This window comes from Plecotus auritus (assembly GCF_963455305.1).
Source record: "Plecotus auritus genome assembly, chromosome: 4".
Taxonomy (NCBI): domain Eukaryota; kingdom Metazoa; phylum Chordata; class Mammalia; order Chiroptera; family Vespertilionidae; genus Plecotus; species Plecotus auritus.
The window spans coordinates 188643142-188660705 of record NC_137775.1 but is presented as its reverse complement, the minus strand read 5'-3'; the positions used below and the strand labels follow the sequence as shown (position 1 = coordinate 188660705).

At 44.5% G+C, this 17564-nt stretch overlaps 1 protein-coding gene across 3 annotated transcripts in view; it reads left to right on the top strand.

Moving 5' to 3' along the window:
- Positions 1–17564, top strand: part of IMMP2L (inner mitochondrial membrane peptidase subunit 2) — a 515663-nt gene that overhangs the window by 343304 nt on the left and 154795 nt on the right. For 2 of the 3 annotated variants that reach the window (XM_080665429.1, XM_080665428.1), the window contains one exon: positions 9866–9931. The exons of the other annotated variant lie outside the window; for it this stretch is intronic. In XM_080665429.1, coding sequence (XP_080521555.1) covers positions 9866–9931 — 66 coding nt within the window. The remainder of the gene's footprint in view (positions 1–9865; positions 9932–17564) is intronic. 3 annotated transcript variants of the gene reach the window in all.

The following is a 17564-nucleotide window of genomic DNA, read 5'->3' as shown; positions in this document are numbered from 1 at the left end:
TTTGAGGAGTTAAGAACTGGAGAAAAACTTGCTTTAACAAACTATTAAATTTTGCGGAAAGCAGATTAGAAAACATTGTATACTATTTCATTTGTTTAAAAAATAAGTATGAGTAGAGATTTTTAAAAAGAAAAAAAGGTAATTACAAAATGTTCCTAGAAGTTATTTCTGGATGATGGGAACAGGGGTGATTTTGAAAAAGAAAAAACACAAAACAGAACACAAATAGTAAGAAGCCCAAAGCACGAGGGAAGTCTTTGGAGACATGTGCAGTGATAGGCAGACAGCGTAGCCCATGCGCCGCGGAGAAATTAGCATATGCTCTGCGGATGGATATGGATATTCATATTGTGCCTATGTCTGTGCCTCTTATGAAGCTCAGACCAAATGGTTGACCCAACTCATGACCATCTCTAAGTGTAATGCCAAGTATTGACTTTCAAAATATCAATAATCGCGGGAGGAGATTTGACTTTGGATGGTAAACACACCATGGAATATACAGATGATGTATAATAGATTTGTACACTTGAAGCGTATATACTAATTCAATTTACCAATGTCACCCCAGTATATTTAATTTAAAAAATTATAAATAGCAGCAAACTTCCTTAAATTCCTCTATGGATCTTTTCATTAATTATTAATTTAAATTGCTATTAAGAATTATCATTTAAAAATTACATTTATATATTTCTAATTATTTTTTGCAAAGTCACACAAATGTTAAGAGAAAATGTCTTGGATTTAGCAAAATTTTGGCTTTTTCTTTTTTTAACAGAGGGCTTTGTGTTTTTGATATTTCTTAGATCTGTCAAGGAATTTTAACATCAAAGAGTCAGGAGTGTTCTGTGTGGACTTTATATCAAACAATAATCTATTCAAAGTGGGATTAACTAATTTTCTTCTTTCTCACATGAATATATTGAATATTTAGTGTTGACGATAACCTTATTTTAAACAGGGGGTGTTTCTGTTGACAATAGTGAGATTTGTTTATCTCATATAGACATTTACCGTGGATAAACAACTTTTTAGAAAGAATAAAAATAGTTCTAGGCTGCCACCATTAATTTCTCTTTGGTGTTACTTACACATTTTATATATTGGTTTTTAACCTGAAATCCCACTGCAAATAATAATGGCCATCATGAGAAATTATAATACAGTTTCTGAGTAATAGATGGAGAATCTGATACCCCCAGTGCTGGTCTCAGTTCTAACAATCCGATTTGTGCTTTGGGGAAAATATTCATTTGTCTACGGTATACCTTTATTATTGTAAAATATACCCAGTATTTCACTCTTTTAAAATATTTAAAATGCCCCGATTAAGTTAGTGTGAGCATTTTAAAATACTCGGAATATATGCCTAGAAAACGTGCTAATAAGTGGCATAGCTGTGATGCCAAGGAGAAAACGCTGAAGCAATGGATGTGAGACTGAGAAATGAACAGACGTCTCGTTGGTCAGCTCCCCAGGGGCTCATGCTGAGCTTCTCGAAGGCTTTGGATTTCTGGTTGTGCTTGTTTTCAAGGACATTCTCGTGGGAAGAACTGAGAAGTCATGAGTTTTTTCAGCATTTCAAGTGATGTTTTTTAAATTAGAGTCTAAGAAATTGTACCGAGCAATTGCGACCAGGCTGATACATCATTTTGGATATTCATGAAACAATGACTAATATCAGTCATGAAAAAGAGAAGTAAGGAGTGGAACTCAGACATGTGCAACAATGTGGGATAACCTTGAGGACATCACGCTAAGTGAAATAGGCTGGACACAGAAGGACTAGTAGCCTATGATTCTTCTTATATGAGCTACCTTGTTGCGACACATTGGTATGTTTCTCATGATCTAATGATCACTAAATACCCACTAGTTGTTTAAGCACCAGTGACTGAAACAGGACTGGGTGCAATGAGAAGGTTAAGACACTCACTGCTCTCACATGTATGTCTCCTTGTGGAGACAGGAATAGTCTATAAATAAACTTCCCACAGGAAGCAGATGGGAACTTCTAAAATGTCACGTGATATCAATGCTATAGGAATTCAAGAGAAGTAAGAAGAGTCACAATGCATTCCAGACTCTACCTTTTGGCTTTGTGGCTAGCTTTTCACAACCAGACCTTCACTGCTTCTACCGTACCTTCAAGTCCCATTTTCACTTTGACCTCAAAGTTATTTTCTTGTTCTGGTTTGGTGTTCTAGGTTTAAATACGACTCTGTGCAACCAGGCTTAATGAAACTAAAAGTAGGTAGGAAACACTGAAGCTCCATAGGAAAAGAAACCAATGCCCTATTCATTTACATACCTGCAATTTACACTGAAAGCTTTACTTTTTTGCATTTGGTAAGATTTCTAATGAAGCCAGCGTGTCACTGTAGCCGTGCTCACGTGCGTCTGCATCCTCAAGGGACCACTGGGCACCGAAGCTGCCACCGGAAATGAAGAGGCTCTCCTGGAAGGTGCCAAGGCACCGGGTCAATGCGCCGCTTCAGCTGACTCCAGCCTAAGGTCCTGGAAACTAGCTTTCTGGATCCAGATGGTTATTTAGGTGGCACTGAGAAACCCAGCATTCTCCAAAGCTAAGGTTAAGATGATAAAGTGGTTGAGCCTTTCAGCACTTGAAGGAAGGCGGAGGTGGAATGAAATAGCCATTCAAAACAGCAAATAATTAATTGAGTGTCTTTGTTAACAGGAGGTAGGTCAAGTACACATGGCCACAGCAATGATACAGTCTGCATTCCAAACAGCTGAGCCTTTGCCTTGGCAGTGATTAGAATGGATTGTTGGGAACTAATTAAAACGTGCTTTTAATTTAGAAGGGTACTGGTGTAGTTTGAAAGGTGCTTGAAGAGATTCAAGAGTGGTCATCCCCCTTACTTTCTGTTCTGTGCTCCGTGTCCTTGCCTTTCCTTTTGCAATAACTCTACAGTAGGATATTGATTATCTGATTAGATTAGCGTAGCTATGAGTAGATAGACTTTTGAGTATTAAAAGTTCATCAAAAGGAGGTGTGACTTTTCCAGAAATACTTGGATTAGCTACTTCTTGCTCACAGGACTCCTCTGAACATTGCAGTTAAATCTCTAAAGCCTGGAATTATAAGCACTTAGGGGGTTGTAATTGTAAAAGATGGGATGTTCAGGAAGTTTTCCTCCTTTGTCTAACACAAAACAGTAGTGGGAAATGACTGTGTTGAAAACAGAGGGCCAAAAGCAAAAAAAGGCACCTGTTCTCATTGAAAGATGGTATCTGAGAAGCACGAGTGTCCAGAAGATACGGAGGGTGGTACTGGAGGAAATTTTTGGACAGAAGAATTGGGAAAGACCAGGGATAGGTCTTGGATTGCGCTATGGAGAATTGGACAGGGGCGTCCGTGTGCCAGTGGCCAGCCTGGGGGAACGGGCATTGTGCTGGACCTGGCCAGGCAAGCAGATGGCTGTGGCAAGAAGTGATGACAGGTGGGAGGGACAGGGTCTGCCTCAGCAAGGCTCTGGAACTACAGGTTTTTAAAAATATATTTTTATTGATTTCAGAGAGGAAGGGAGAGAGAGATAGGAACATCAATAATGAGAGAGAATCATTGATCGGCTGCCTCCTACATGCACCCCACTAGGGATCGAGCCCACAACCTGGGCATGTGCCCGGACTGGGAATTGAACCATGTCCTCCTGGTTCAGAGGTCAACGCTCAACCACTGAGCCATGCCAGCCAGGCTGATCTACAGGTTTTAAATGAAGCCATATCAGAGGATGTTTGTGAGATGTATTTCAGTGTATATCTTTTCAAAGAAAGGCGTTTTATTTTAGGGAATTAGGCTTAGGTTCTTTAAAAATGCCACACTCAGTTGAATAATGTTGTATAACTCAACACATCTCTGGGCCTGGCTAATGCAAACGTCACGCCATGGCCCATAGAGCCGCCCTGAACTCCAGTGTGAAAGCGTATCTTACGCTGGAGATCTTCGGCATCACCGAGGGCTGTGCCCGTCTCTTGGCCACGCTGGGGTGCCGCAGGGAGATGAAACGGAGGTTTCTACCTTTCCCGTGAAGACCGGCAGCGGCAAGCATGTGGTTCTTAGACTCTGCAGTCACTGCCCTCAAAGCCTCCTCCTTTGTGCGTGTAGCCCCCGCACGTGAGGCCCCGGCCGCTTGTGCTCCGTGGTTCCACTCGCGTTGCTGTGCCCGTGGAGGTGTCTGCGGATTCTGCATGGTGATACCTCATTGCGCTGCGGCAGGGGGACCTCACGGAGACCCCTCCCCGGTGAGGTGTGGTGCGCACAAGGATGAGGGTTCGCTCTCCTGTTGGCTCCGTGATCTCTCCCTGCTGCTCTGGGCATGAGGAAAGCCCTTGGTCCCCTTTGAGCCTCGGTGGCTTCTGAGCCGGTGAAATGGACCACGCCTGGCCTCAGGGCTGTGGAGATTAGCATCCCTTGGGGTGCGTGCATAGTGAGAAGAGGGGTGCTCCCGAGCCAGGCGCCTTCTCACTCATCCCCGTCTTCCCACCAGCATCAGGGTGACTTCCCGTGAGGCGCCCACGTGGGCAGATGCCGTGTGCCTCCTTCAGTGGGTTCTGATGACTTGGAATGAAATGGTAAGGGTGAGGAGAAGTGTCTACCGTGTGTGTGTGTGTGTGTGTGTGTGTCCTAAAGAACGATGATAGGAAGGCGACGTGGCCGGGCACCCGGGATCCTCACCACACTAATATTTTATGGAAAAGACATACCTGACTATACCTTATAGCTACTGCTGACTGGCCAACCAGCTGCACACAGGCAGGACAGCCAGCCTCCTGAGAGAGGCTGGGATCTGGGGGAGGGGTTTCTCTGCGGTTCTCCATCCAGAACCCTGTGGCTGGGAATAGTTGGCCTCGGAATCTTCTTACGAAGAATAAGACTTTCCCCAGACAGCCTAACAGGGAAAGGACAGTCCCAGGGGTGTGAGGGACAGCGGCGTCACCAGCTTTCTCCACCTCTGGCTCTGTGGGGCCATCAGAACTCAAATTCAGCAACTGCGAGGGGCTGGTCTCCAGGCGGAGCCCCTGGTTCTGTGCTCCTGGTGAATCCATGGGCACCGCACTGTCTTCTGACTCACCGGCTGTGTTTCCCTCCAGGCTGGGCTCTGTCCCTCTGTGACTTGCTTTACCTGACTCCGGTAACTTCTGTCAGTCCCTGGGCACATTCCCCCCATCTCCCTTCTGCTGCCCCCCCGCCAAGTCCCCTTCTGACCTCATCGTTCCTTTTGGCTCCTCACCCATTTGTTTGGCCATTCTCAACTCGTCTCCTTTCACTAGAAGGCGTTCATCCAAACCCTTCCTATTGGCAAGCCCTTCTCGCTCACCAGACGTAGTGTTGTCCCCCGCGGTGATGCCATGTCCTCAGGAGGAAGGGCCTGCAGGGAGACCTGGAGATACACGGGTACCTTGAAGAACAGGAGTTAGACATGTCATTTCATCTTCGTGCTTTTAGTTGACAGTGTTGATCAACTATCATGGCAGCATGTACTGCAGTATGAACGGCAGAAGATGAAAAGCGTGGGAAAGGTTTCCGATGACTCAGCAGCTGCGCTATGGACGGGGCGCTCAGGCCGAGCGGGTGATACCCCACTCTCAGAGGGGAGCTGTGGCAGGTGGATTGCAGATCCCAGCCTCATGGTGGTTGTTTTCTTCTGAAGAGAACGTTCAAAGACTATTCGGTCTACTATTGGGGGCATCAAGTTGACATTTTCAAGGGAGCCAATTGTGTGTAGTTGTTGGGGCCTAAGAACTCTCCCGCAAAACACAGGTTCTGTGCTTTCCAGTCTAATCAGCTCAATGGGTTAGAGCAGAAGGAGCCGTATTGCACTTCTAACCTCCGTTGTCAATGTTCAGTGGAGATGGAGCACTTTAGAGACATTATGGTGGTTTCCATGTGGAATTTCACCTAGAGAGATCGGTGAGATCAAAGACATGACTATTGGGCCTGTCACAGGGTAAAAATGGCAACATTTCCATCAAGGTCGGGAGTGAAATTTAAGGAGAATACTGCCTGGCTGGTGTGGCTCCGTGGTTGAGAGTCGACCTATGAAACAGGAGGTCACAGTTCATTTCCAGGTCAGACACGTGCCTGGGTTTTGGGCTTGGTCCCCCATAGGGAGCGTGCAGGAGGCAGCTGGTCAATGATTCTCTCTCATTGTTGATGTTTCTATCTCTCTCCCTCTCCCTTCCTCTCTGAAATTAAAAAAATATATATATATTTTTAAAAGAAGAATATTAAGTATCAACAATCTTACACCTATGCTGGACTGTTCCCTCCCCACAACCACGCTCACTAGAGACAAATTCTGCCAAATCAAACGGAGTCCTGCCAGGCGGAGACCACCCCAGGCCTCTGTCCCAGCCTCTGAGAGCTCGCGCCTAATTAAATCATCAGCGGGAAACAGAACAATTAAAACCCAGGCTCTAGAAATAAATACTGTGAAACAATGCTCACCCCGGAAACACTAAAATGACAAATGGAAATGCAAATGTTGGTATTATGGGCCAGGCATACGCTATGTCCCTATAGTAAGGCGAAATCCTTCACTTGTTATTCTTCACGTCCTGGGAGATCTGCAAGTGGCCGGGACTTTCCCAATGTAAATCTGCAACAATTTCCATGTCACTTCTACAGATTTCAAAGTACCGCATCCAGCAAGTACCGCATCCAGCAGCCTAATGATGAAAATACAGATTTTTGAGCAGTAATGGGATTAATGTTAGTAATAGCTTCTTTTCATTTTGAATCATTTGATTAGATCCGAGTTTAATATTACATTAAAATTTATAGATATATCTAAGTAGTAATTCATAAGACTTTAATTAGATAGATAGCTCACTTTGCATATTCTATTTTGCTTCTTCGTGATCTTAAAATATAGATTAATTTAGAAATCTAAACTAGTTTTCAAGTATCTCAAAAACTTAAAGACTGTTGGCATAGAATATTGTTTTATGCCGATGAAGCTTGCTTTCTCTGTGGTTTCATGAACATCAATATCGCGCCAACATTCTGTGGGGGAACGTGGTCATTAGTTCAGGTCTCACCCCTCCCTGGGAGGTTTCTTCTCAGGTAATGTCACATGATACCAACAGTTGTCACTCACTAAGGGGCTTCCCAGGATTGAACCCAAATGCAGGCAGCTCCCTCTCAGCCCCCCCCCCCTTTTTGTTCTAGAACCTTCCTGATTTTTCCCAGTGCAACTGCACGTACATTCTCTCTAATGACAGAGGTGAAGTCGTGGTACACATCATATAATCTCTCTTGCATTTTTGATCTATATATTCGGTTGATTTTTCCACATCATTAACATTTTTTATAACATCATTTTTAATGACTTGGAAATAATATGTGGATGGACTATAATTTAGTTAACTATTTTAGCTGTTATTGTTGAATTATTTCATTTTTTTTAAAACAGATGACATCCAAGTAGGTGAAATTATGTATAAGCTCATAATCATTTCATTTGGATAAATTCCAAAAAGTGTAATTGTTATGTTAAAAAGAATATAAAATCTTGACATATTTACAGAAAGGCATTTAGGCACCACACACTTTATATTCATATTAGCCACATCCCTAAACCCTCAACAACAAACTGTATTATTATTATTATTTCTTTGTCAATATAATAGGAAAATGGTACTCCATTGTTTTAATATGAATTCTTTGGTGATCACTGAGGTTGAATGTCCTAGGTTTCTGGTTATCTATAGGACACATGGGAGGGGAGCTTTCTAAAAATAGCCCAGGTCAGAGGACATGAATTCTATTATCCTGGGCGTGCCCTCACTCTAGCTGTACATAAATGACATTAAATGTATAGGAATATGATGTGTAGTCAATTTAGTGAAGAGGATAGTTCAGTCCAACACTCTGATCAAATTTGCTTTTAAAGTAAAAAATAAATGTAGTGAAAAATTGTGAGACCAATCATCACAAGTCGATGCAAATGGTTGAGGCGACTTCATTTTCTCCGCAAGATATAACGTAAAACACTATTGACACTTCCTGTTTCCTTTGAGGAAGTATTACAGTTTGGGTATATTTAATCTTTTTAGTTTTTGTGCATTTACCTTTTTAAAAAAGTATTTAATTCAATTCAAATGACACTTGAACTAAAAATATTTTTAAAAATATGTTTTTATTGATTTTTTTTTGGAGACATGAAGAGAGAGGGACAGAGAGATAGAAACATTGATGAGCTGCCTCCTCCACACCCCACACTAGGGATCAAGCCTGAAACCCAGGCATGTGCCCTGACCAGGAATTGAACCACTGGCAACCTCTTAGTTCATGGGCAAATGCTCAACCACGGAGCCACACTGGCTGGGCTGAAAATACTTTTATCTATCCCTGATTTTCAAATGCATATTAAATGATAATTTAGATGAAACAGGTCCATTCAGTCAAGAGCTTTAAATCTTATCGGTAGGAAATGGGACGTATTAAGATTGAGTTACCCATTGCCAGATCCCGCCAACCTCTAGCAGATTAAAACAAACCTTATCTCACATATTAAATATATTTTTAAATAGATTTTTTATTGATTTCAGAGAGGAAGGGAGAGAGAGAGAGAGAGTTAGAAACATCAATGATGAGAGAGAATCATTGATTGGCTGCCTCCTGTATAACCCCTACTAGGGATCAAGCCTGTGACCCGGGCATGTGCCCGGACCAGGAATCAAACCCTGACCTCCTGGTTCATAGGTTGACACTCAACCACTGAGCCACGCCGGTGAGGCTCACACATTTTCTCAGGATCAGAAAGCCAGACCCAGCTGAGCGGGTGGGGTGCCTGGCTCAGGGTCTCTCATCAGGTGGCAGTGAGGACTTGACTGGGGCTGAGGGATGTACCGCCAAGTCCCTTCACGTGATGGTTAGCAGACCTCACTTATGCCCTTGGGAAGGGCTGCTGGGCACAGCTTCCCCCAGAATGAGAGAGACAGAGTGAAGGGGAGGGGAGAGAGTGAAGGAGGGAGGAAGAGAGGGTAGGGTATTCATTTCGATAAAGGCTGTTACTTCAAGTAATTATTTACCATAAGCTATTGGTCACAGCTTAAATAAATGATGTCTGTGTTAAGCATATCAGAACCTAGCCATTTCTTTGAACTGTCAGTAGCCTTGTTTTAGTACTCTGAATGACATAATCTTTAAGTGTTTAAGAGAATTTCCTAATTTCTTATTTTTCTTGAAAAATACCTCCCATCCTCTGTGTTTTCTTGAGGATTTAAATTAGACTCCTCTGTTAATTTTATTTTTTTTTAATTTTCATTTTTAAAAAAAATATATTTTATTGATTTTTTACAGAGGAAGGGAAAGGAATAGAGAGTTAGAAACATTGATGAGAGAGAAACATTGATCAGCTGCTTCCTGCACACTCCCTACTGGGTATGTGCCCGCAACCAAGGTACATGCCGTTGACCGGAATTGAACCTGGGACCCTTCAATCCGCAGGCTGACGCTCTATCCACTGAGCCAAACTGGTTAGGGCAAGACTCCTCTGTTAATTTTAAATGGAATGGAGAAATTTAAATACAGAAATGTCTGATCATATTTTTTTTTTATGAGTGAGTCCCCTTTTCTTCAGGAATCAAGCTTTCATAATGAAATGCTTTATCCCTCTTTTAATTCTGGTGAAATTTCAGCATGATTTCCCCTCCAGAGAATCACTTAGACAGTCACTCAGTCTCACTTGGGACCTACGTAGGATCAAGGTCATGGATTCATGATTCAGGATTCTGTAATGCCTTTAACGTAGGCTATACCGTGGTCGAATTTCTTTTTGTGTTCTTAAAACAACAGAGCCATAACTGATTGTATAACCTTATCTTGTTCTAGGTCCCCTAAAAACCCAGGACAGAAGATCATCAAGAGAGTGATTGCCCTTGAAGGAGATATTATAAAGTAAGTACTTAAAACTATTGGTCTGAGTTAAAGTTATAAATAGCTACATTTTTGTGGAGTGTGAAACCACATTACATGGGAAGTACATGTCAGAGAGGACCAAAGCTTTGGAGACATTCCAGATGAGGTGGCCCAGTCACCCATTTCGGGATGTAAGACAGACACAAACGTACTGGTCATATTACTATCCTTTAACTGGGAGGCATGGGAGAAATGCACAGCCATGAAACTAACATTAACCATGTTTTCTAAAATGATTACGAGATCATTGTTGTTAAGATATTAAAATCATCATGATTGTTTTAGATGATGATGTCAAGGTTCATTTTAGAAACATTTAAGAACATTTTATTATTTTAGAACAGCCTTGGGCAAACTACGGCCCGCGGGCCAGATCCGGCTGTTCTATCCGGTTCTCTTGCTCTCCCCTCCGCTCCTTTACTTTGAATTTATATTAGTTCACACAAACACTCCATCCATGCTTTTGTTCCAGCCCTCCGGTCCAGTTTAAGAACCCATTGTGGCCCTCGAGTCAAAAAGTTTGCCCACCCCTGTTTTAGAAGCAAATACAGAGACGAAGGGGGAGCTTTTGTTATAATGGAGATAGGGAGGACACGGGAAAAGATAGGAAACAAGTTCTGAATCACTCACAAAGTAGGAGCTTTAGAAAATAGCTCGCCATCAGGTGCGGTGACAGTGTGTAGTAAGGTCGTATTTCTCCTACATGCTGCTAAAAGCCCAACAACGTTTGAGAGTTCAACAAGGAAGTTGATGTGGTGTGACACATCGCGTTTGGTTCTTACTTTAAATAAAGTGTAGCCAGGTGTACACAATGTCACAATGTGGGCTTCCAAACGCTCAGGGAACCATATTCTCAAAGTGTTGTGATCCTGTCTTTTCAAAAAGCCGGGACCTAAAGCGTCTGTGTTGGTGACTGTACAAGTTAAGGACCCTCACTACAATGATCGTTGGTGGGTTTGGGAGCAGAGCCCAAATGTGTGTGCTTATCTATAGCACGAGCAGCAATAATCAATGCATCCAGATACATTCAACTTTAAAAATGTTAGCCAGAATAAAGATTGGAGAAGGACCAAAAAAACAAACAAACAACAAAAACAAAAACAAAAACAACAAAAGAAAGAAAGGAAGGAAGGAAGGAAGGAAGGAATGAAGGAAGGAAGGAGGGAAGGAAGGAAGGAAGGAAGGAAGGAAGGAAGGAAGGAAGAAAGAAAGAAAGAAAGAAAGAAAGAAAGAAAGAAAGAGAAAGAAAAAAAGAAAGAAAGAAAGGAAGGAAGGAAGAAAGGAAGGAAGGAAGGAAGGAAGGAAGGAAGGAAGGAAGGAAGGAAGGAAGGAAGGAAGGAGTCAGTGAAAGAGATATTTACACGGACGCATTACTTCCACCAAAATATTTTTCACAGTTATTTGCTTTGTTCTGATAAATCTGTGATGACTCATGTAGAGAAGCACTGTTTTAGGAAAGCCGACAAAGTCCCAACGTGCACCCTCAATGTGAGTGGCACACCATCGGCGTTTCGGGGCGTCGGTACCTGTGCCTGGGACGCCTGCATTTCTGCCTCACGGGTTTGCCAGCCGGTCAGACAGGAAGCCAGGCCCTGCCCCCTCTCACCTGGTGAAACCCACTCTGCGGGCACTGGCAATCTGGGCTCCCGGGGCCTTGGCGACCTTAGTGAAGACAGCGGATCGCCTTTGCAGGGGGACCCCGTAATATATCGCCCAAAAGAGGACACGTTTGAGAGCGGAGAGGGCTGATGGGAATAGTCCACAGACATGGGGCGGCCAGGTCAGCCTGCTGCGAAGGGTCACCCACCAGGGAAACGTGAGCCACGTTAGAAACCACTTCCCGTGGCCCTCCTGGTTCGGGAGAGCACAGGCATCGTCTGGCGGGAAGGGCCTCCCCTAAAAGGTGTGGACCTCGCCAGGGGCTCAGGCAGAGCATCACACAGCCCCTCTCCCCGGGGCCTGGCTAAGTGAGGGTCCTTCAAGTCTAGCGGCTATCTTATAAAATAGCCAACACCGTCATTTATTAAAAACCGCTTCCTTGTATTAGCAAAAAGCAATCCGTTGAATCACTAGAAATTAGACCTTTTAAAGCTGTTGGTTTTAAATGTGCTATTGAAGATACGGAAATCAATATTAGCCGATCACAGATACTTGGATCACGTTACGTTCTGGCAGATGATGAAGCTTTATGGGAAGAAAAACAGAACCAAATTGAGTTTCCCCGATATGACTAAGACAATGCTTGTTGAATAGCCTCTGTCACGGCTGCTGCAGTGGCTGCAAGTCCAGAGCTTGGGGTGTCTGTGGGGCCGTGTTTGGAGACCGTGACCGACAGAAGGCGTTTGGGCAGGGCAGGAGCTAGGAGTGTATGCGGCCCTAGAGGGAAGGCAGCATGCAAACGTGTGTCCGGGGCCTTGGAAAAGATTGGTGCAGAGAACGTTCTGGACCATGGACGCCGATGGGCGCCGGGCGGTGATGGCTCCGGAGGACCTGGGGATGGTCATGCGCTGGCCTTGGCTGGCAGGAACTTGGGCGGAGGTTGGCAGGAATCCCCAAGGCCCTTCAGCCTGGTTTTGTCTGAGCCCTGCATTTTTCCGAGGCGCGTTCCTGTTGAGTATTTAAGGCCTGGCCAGTGCTGTCATTTAGTAAGGGCTGGAGCAGTGACATAAAGCGCCCAGTCAGTCCCACAGTCATAGTTACACAAACGGAGAGGCTGTTGTGAAAAAGCATCCATTTCCCTGTGCTGTCAATCAGAGAAATGATTAATATTGTCTGAGCATCCTTAGCTTCTCCTTGCTAAAGAATGATCATTATTTCTTAATAAATAATTACAGATGGGTAGGGAACCCAAGCCTTTTTGGAAATACTTCTTTTATGTAGTCACAGGTGATAACTACTGCTATAGCAGTGAATAAAAATGGAATTGCTAATAAAAACGGTCCATCTTAGCAATAGGTATTTCTAACTAAACATCAGAGAGACGGTCACCCTAAATTTATAGGCAGAAATAAATGTTAATCTCGATTTTTTGAAGTCCAAATTATTCCTCTAAGAAATGGAGTGATGTGGGGAGGTTTCCAGAGGCTCTGCCCCCACAGGCAGTGTGCGCTATTACTCAGAGATACGGCCGGTGCTGGGGTCACCGGGCCATTTAGATGGAACTGCTCTTTCCAATAACGGTGACGCCTGTTAGTGTGGGTCCCCCTGCCCCCCAGCAGTGGTTTCTTTTGTTTCAGTTTCTGCCTTAGTCTACCTGCCTAACGAATGGGATTCCTCTTTCGATACACGGCTCGTCCATATTTATCCACTGGTGCACATCATTCACTTACTCATGCAGTGTGGTCGTCGAGGTCATGAGCACCGACCATGAATCCAGACTGCCCTGATGCGGATCCCAGCTTTGCCACGTGGAATGTCACTTTACCAAATTACTTCATCCCCTCAACCTAGTTTTCCCCACTTGGAAAATGGAAATTATAATAGCACGTTCTCCACAGAGTTTTCTTGAGAGTCCCATGAAGTAATGGGTATAATTTGGTTAGCATAGCCTAGCCTATAAGTATGTTTTCAGTAAATATCAGATATCATTGTTAGTCATCACCGTGATGTAATCATTATTTATGGAGTGTGTACGATGTACTAGGCCACTGTGCTGGATCCGGGATTATAGCGTGACAAGCTGTAGATAGCTCTTGTCTTTGAAGCTTACAGTCCGGTGGAGAAACAGGAAAGGTGACCAATTAATGGAACAGCACGGCCACGGTGGGTGAGCCAGCAGCGCCTGGGGCTCAGGTACAGGAGCATCTGGTCCACCTGAGGGGGCGCGGGGCTGGGGCGGAGAGAACTTCCAGGTTGACATTAGAGATGAGAAGAAAATCCACAGCCTCCCCTTAACCAGGACAGCGTGGCTCCGGGTGGACAGTCACACAGTCCCGGAGCATCTGACGTGAAAAGGGGAGGGCCCCAGGGTGCCACTGGGGGGCCCCTTCGAATAGATGTGTCATCTTAGGAGACAGAGAGGATTGAACCGTATTTACCGAATGGCAGTTTTTTCTTTGAACATTCCACAAAGAAAAAGATAACGCGTACGGGAGTTATATCTGTAAGGACTTATGTTTCCCAATGTGTGAGTTATGCAGGTATTGCTAACTGGTCTACTAGGCAGGTGTTTGAAAATATGGCACATCCAGGATTGCTTATGTAATACCGAAATGATAACAGTCCCAAATGATAACAGTACATGGAGGCACTGTCGGGTGGCGATGATACCTAGACAAAACCATCTCCAGGAAACGAAAGGCAGAGGCGTGAGAATGAGTGGTAAAACAATGTCCCGGTGTGATATGTTCATGTTAAACTCACTACATCTGCAAGGAAGTGTGAGAACCGTCATGTCCTCTCTAGGCAGTCCATGGGCCGAAACAACTGGGGCGCTCAGGTAGGAAACCCACTGGCTTAGTTTCATTAGGAAAAAACTCTGCAGGGGCGGGGTGTGTGTGTGTGTGTTGGTGGGGGGGTGGGGGACAGGGCTCTCTGGTCCACGCCTCCTTGCTTCTCTCCAAAAGGGGTCATTCTGCCCCCACCGGTGTGGCCCCATGGTTGAGCCTTGACCCCTGAACCAGGAGGTTAGGCTTTGATTCCTGGTCAGGGCACCTGCATGGGCTGCAGGCTCAATCTCCGGTAGGAGGCAGCAGATCGATGATTCTCTCTCATCATTGATGTTTCTCTCTCCCTCTCCCTCCCCCTCTGCCAAATCAATAGAAACATTTTTAAAGAATAATTAAATGAAAGGCAGTATTGTTTGTAACTTTGACGAAGCTCCTTTTCTGTCTTCCTGGCTGGCTTTGGGGCTAAACTCTTAAGTTGTGCGTGAGCCGCAGGTCCATTCCCAGCAGGAGCATCCGGTGTGGGGCGGGCTGGTGTCGTGGTATTTTTGGCTGCTGCCTTAATCACGTGTCTGAGTCACATGACTTACTGAAGTTGTGAACTGCAAGTAAAAGTATGAGAAATGCTACCTTTCGATGCTCCTTGGAACTCAATGTTGATTTTGATTTTTTCCCTCTGCTCACAGTCATGCACATCTGTCAAATATTTTGAGAAGACGTAAGTATAATTATCGCGGTAGGAAGCTGAAAAGGTTGTCTTAAAATACCGTTTTAACTAAACTCAAAAAGCATGTTAGGAAGATTCAAGAATCTTTCTAACCTGAATAATTACTAAATAATTAAGGAGCAGATAGCGCTTCTATTTCTGTTCGATTTCTGTTGACCTTGTTTAAACTTAAAATTGACCACAGTTTCTCTTTTAAAATGTTTGGAGTGAGAATTTCTTGCAGGGAGCAGGTGTGTTTAAAGCATTGATTTAATTAGCTGTGGATGCTTTTAGAGTTTTATAAAAATTTTTGGATGGCTTTTTTTAGATGGCTAAGGAAAAGGGCATGATAGAATGTTACCCTTGGAGCAAGATGATAAGAGGTTCCGTCTCTGCTCTGGTCTTCACACGCTGTGCGATCTTGGAAAGTTGTTGAGCACTCGGAGTTTCTTTTCTTTTCCAATTTCTCTATTTTCAGGGTTCTTTTAAAGACGAAATTAGAAAAAATAATATATGTACCAGCCCTTTGTAAACTTTAGCACACCATCAATGTCTAGTGTAGTGCTGACTAATTTACTACGTGAAATAATGGGTATACCGTGGTTAGCACAGAGCCAGCCAAGCTCTTAGCAGGATGCCTTGCCCGCTTTAGAGCAGGCGTCCTCAAACTACGGCCCGCGGGCCACATGCGGCCCGCCGAGGACATTTATCCGGCCCGCCGAGGACATTTATCCGGCCCGCCAGGTGCTGCTGCCTGTCCTGCTTAGCCGCCGACTCGTCCCGGGCCCGCAGTGCGCATAGGAATTTGTTCATAGTTTTTTTTTTAAACTGTAGTCCAACCCTCCAACGGTCTGAGGGACAGTGAACTGGCTCCCTGTTTAAAAAGTTTGAGGACCCCTGCTTTAGAGTATTGATTGTTTTGGTTCTCGTTGAAACAATTTGGTTATACCGCTCAGTTAAGACATAGGTCATATTTTATGAACCCTAAATTTGGAAGGAACACACTTTTTATTTAAAAATATTTTAATCTTTACCATTGAGAGTATTACAGATGTCTCCCATTTTCCCCCCATGGGCCCCTCTGCCCAGTTCCCGCCCCCTCCCCCCAGCCTTCACCACACTGTTGCCTGTGTCCAGGGGTTATGCATATATGCTCGGAAGGTCTTTGCTTATTCTCTCCTAAAACCTGCCATGCACCTGCTCCCATGTGGGCCCCTGTGCCTCTGGGGTCCTGACTGCTTCCTCCTGCACACTCACCCCCAGTGAGATGACCCTCGCCTGGTTCTCTCTGATGTCGGTCCCTTCCGCGGTCTGCGGCAGCTGATAATGCACAGCGTGGCTTTGCAGGTCTCGGTCCAAAGTGCTCGGGTCCGATGAGAGCAGCTGGTAAATGTGTGCTCCCACCCAACTTTATTCAGGAAACACAGGTCAGTGTTCATCCGAGATTTGGCTCATGGCCCACGGTTTGCCAGTCCTCGGTCTATATTATCTACTTTTTCTTCCCTTACCTTGTGAGTCGGTTGGAACTACAAAAATCACTTCTCCTCCTGGCCAGTGGTTTACAGGAAAGAGAAGACTTAGCCTCGGAGCCGAGGGCCCTCTGGTGATGTGTCGGCTGAAGCAGAGGGCAGTGGGGAGGGCAGTACCGAGCTGCTGCCCTACGTGAGATCTTGGCTGAGCAGCTAGAAGCCACGTGGGTGCGTGTGGACAGTGAAGACATTTGTCTGGAGCTGGACGGGGAAGAGCTATTACCCTCTGCGGCACGTGCTCACCCGGGAGCCCCCGCAGTGCCCATGAAGAGCGGAATAAATTCCATCGCCCGGCTGGTTTCTCCTTACTAAAGGAATGGCCCTGCCCTTGGGGACACTCAGAATGCCACCCCATGCTACTTGAGCTCCGCTGAGCAACCAGGCACCAGACCGCCAGTTATCTTGTGGCTGGATTTTTTTAGCTCCGTCGGCATGTGTTGGACCAGACCAGCAGTACAGAGAAGAAGGAGCTCATATCCTATAGGGGATGTATATTTTCCTAAAGTAATTTAGTTGTTCACTTCATTTTGTGATGGAAAGTATTCAAATGTAATCTAACCTATTCTGACAGATACCTATGTACATATTAGTATCTTAGGCACCCGCAGCAATCATTCCCACATTTAAAATGTTGATTTTGACACTGAAGTCTGTGTTTGCAGTTTTGCAACATTGGAAAATGTTTGTTGACAACAATACTCACTGTAAATTGTTCATTAAAAAAAACAACCTGTCATCCTAGTGTTTTCTCCCTGCACAATGAGCTTCCAAATGGTTGATGCTAGCAGAACTAATAAGATTCTGAGATTGATCATCCTTGTAGTTGTGATTCAAATGAGAATTTGAATGAAAATAATTAATATTTTTCATTAGTAAGGGCTGACAGTTATCTCCTTTCAAAGGAGGAAACTGTGTGATGGAAGTTGTGTATTTGGGGTGTGGAGGTTGTGTGTTTTGTGATGGAAGTTGTGTATTTGGGGTGTGGAGGTTGT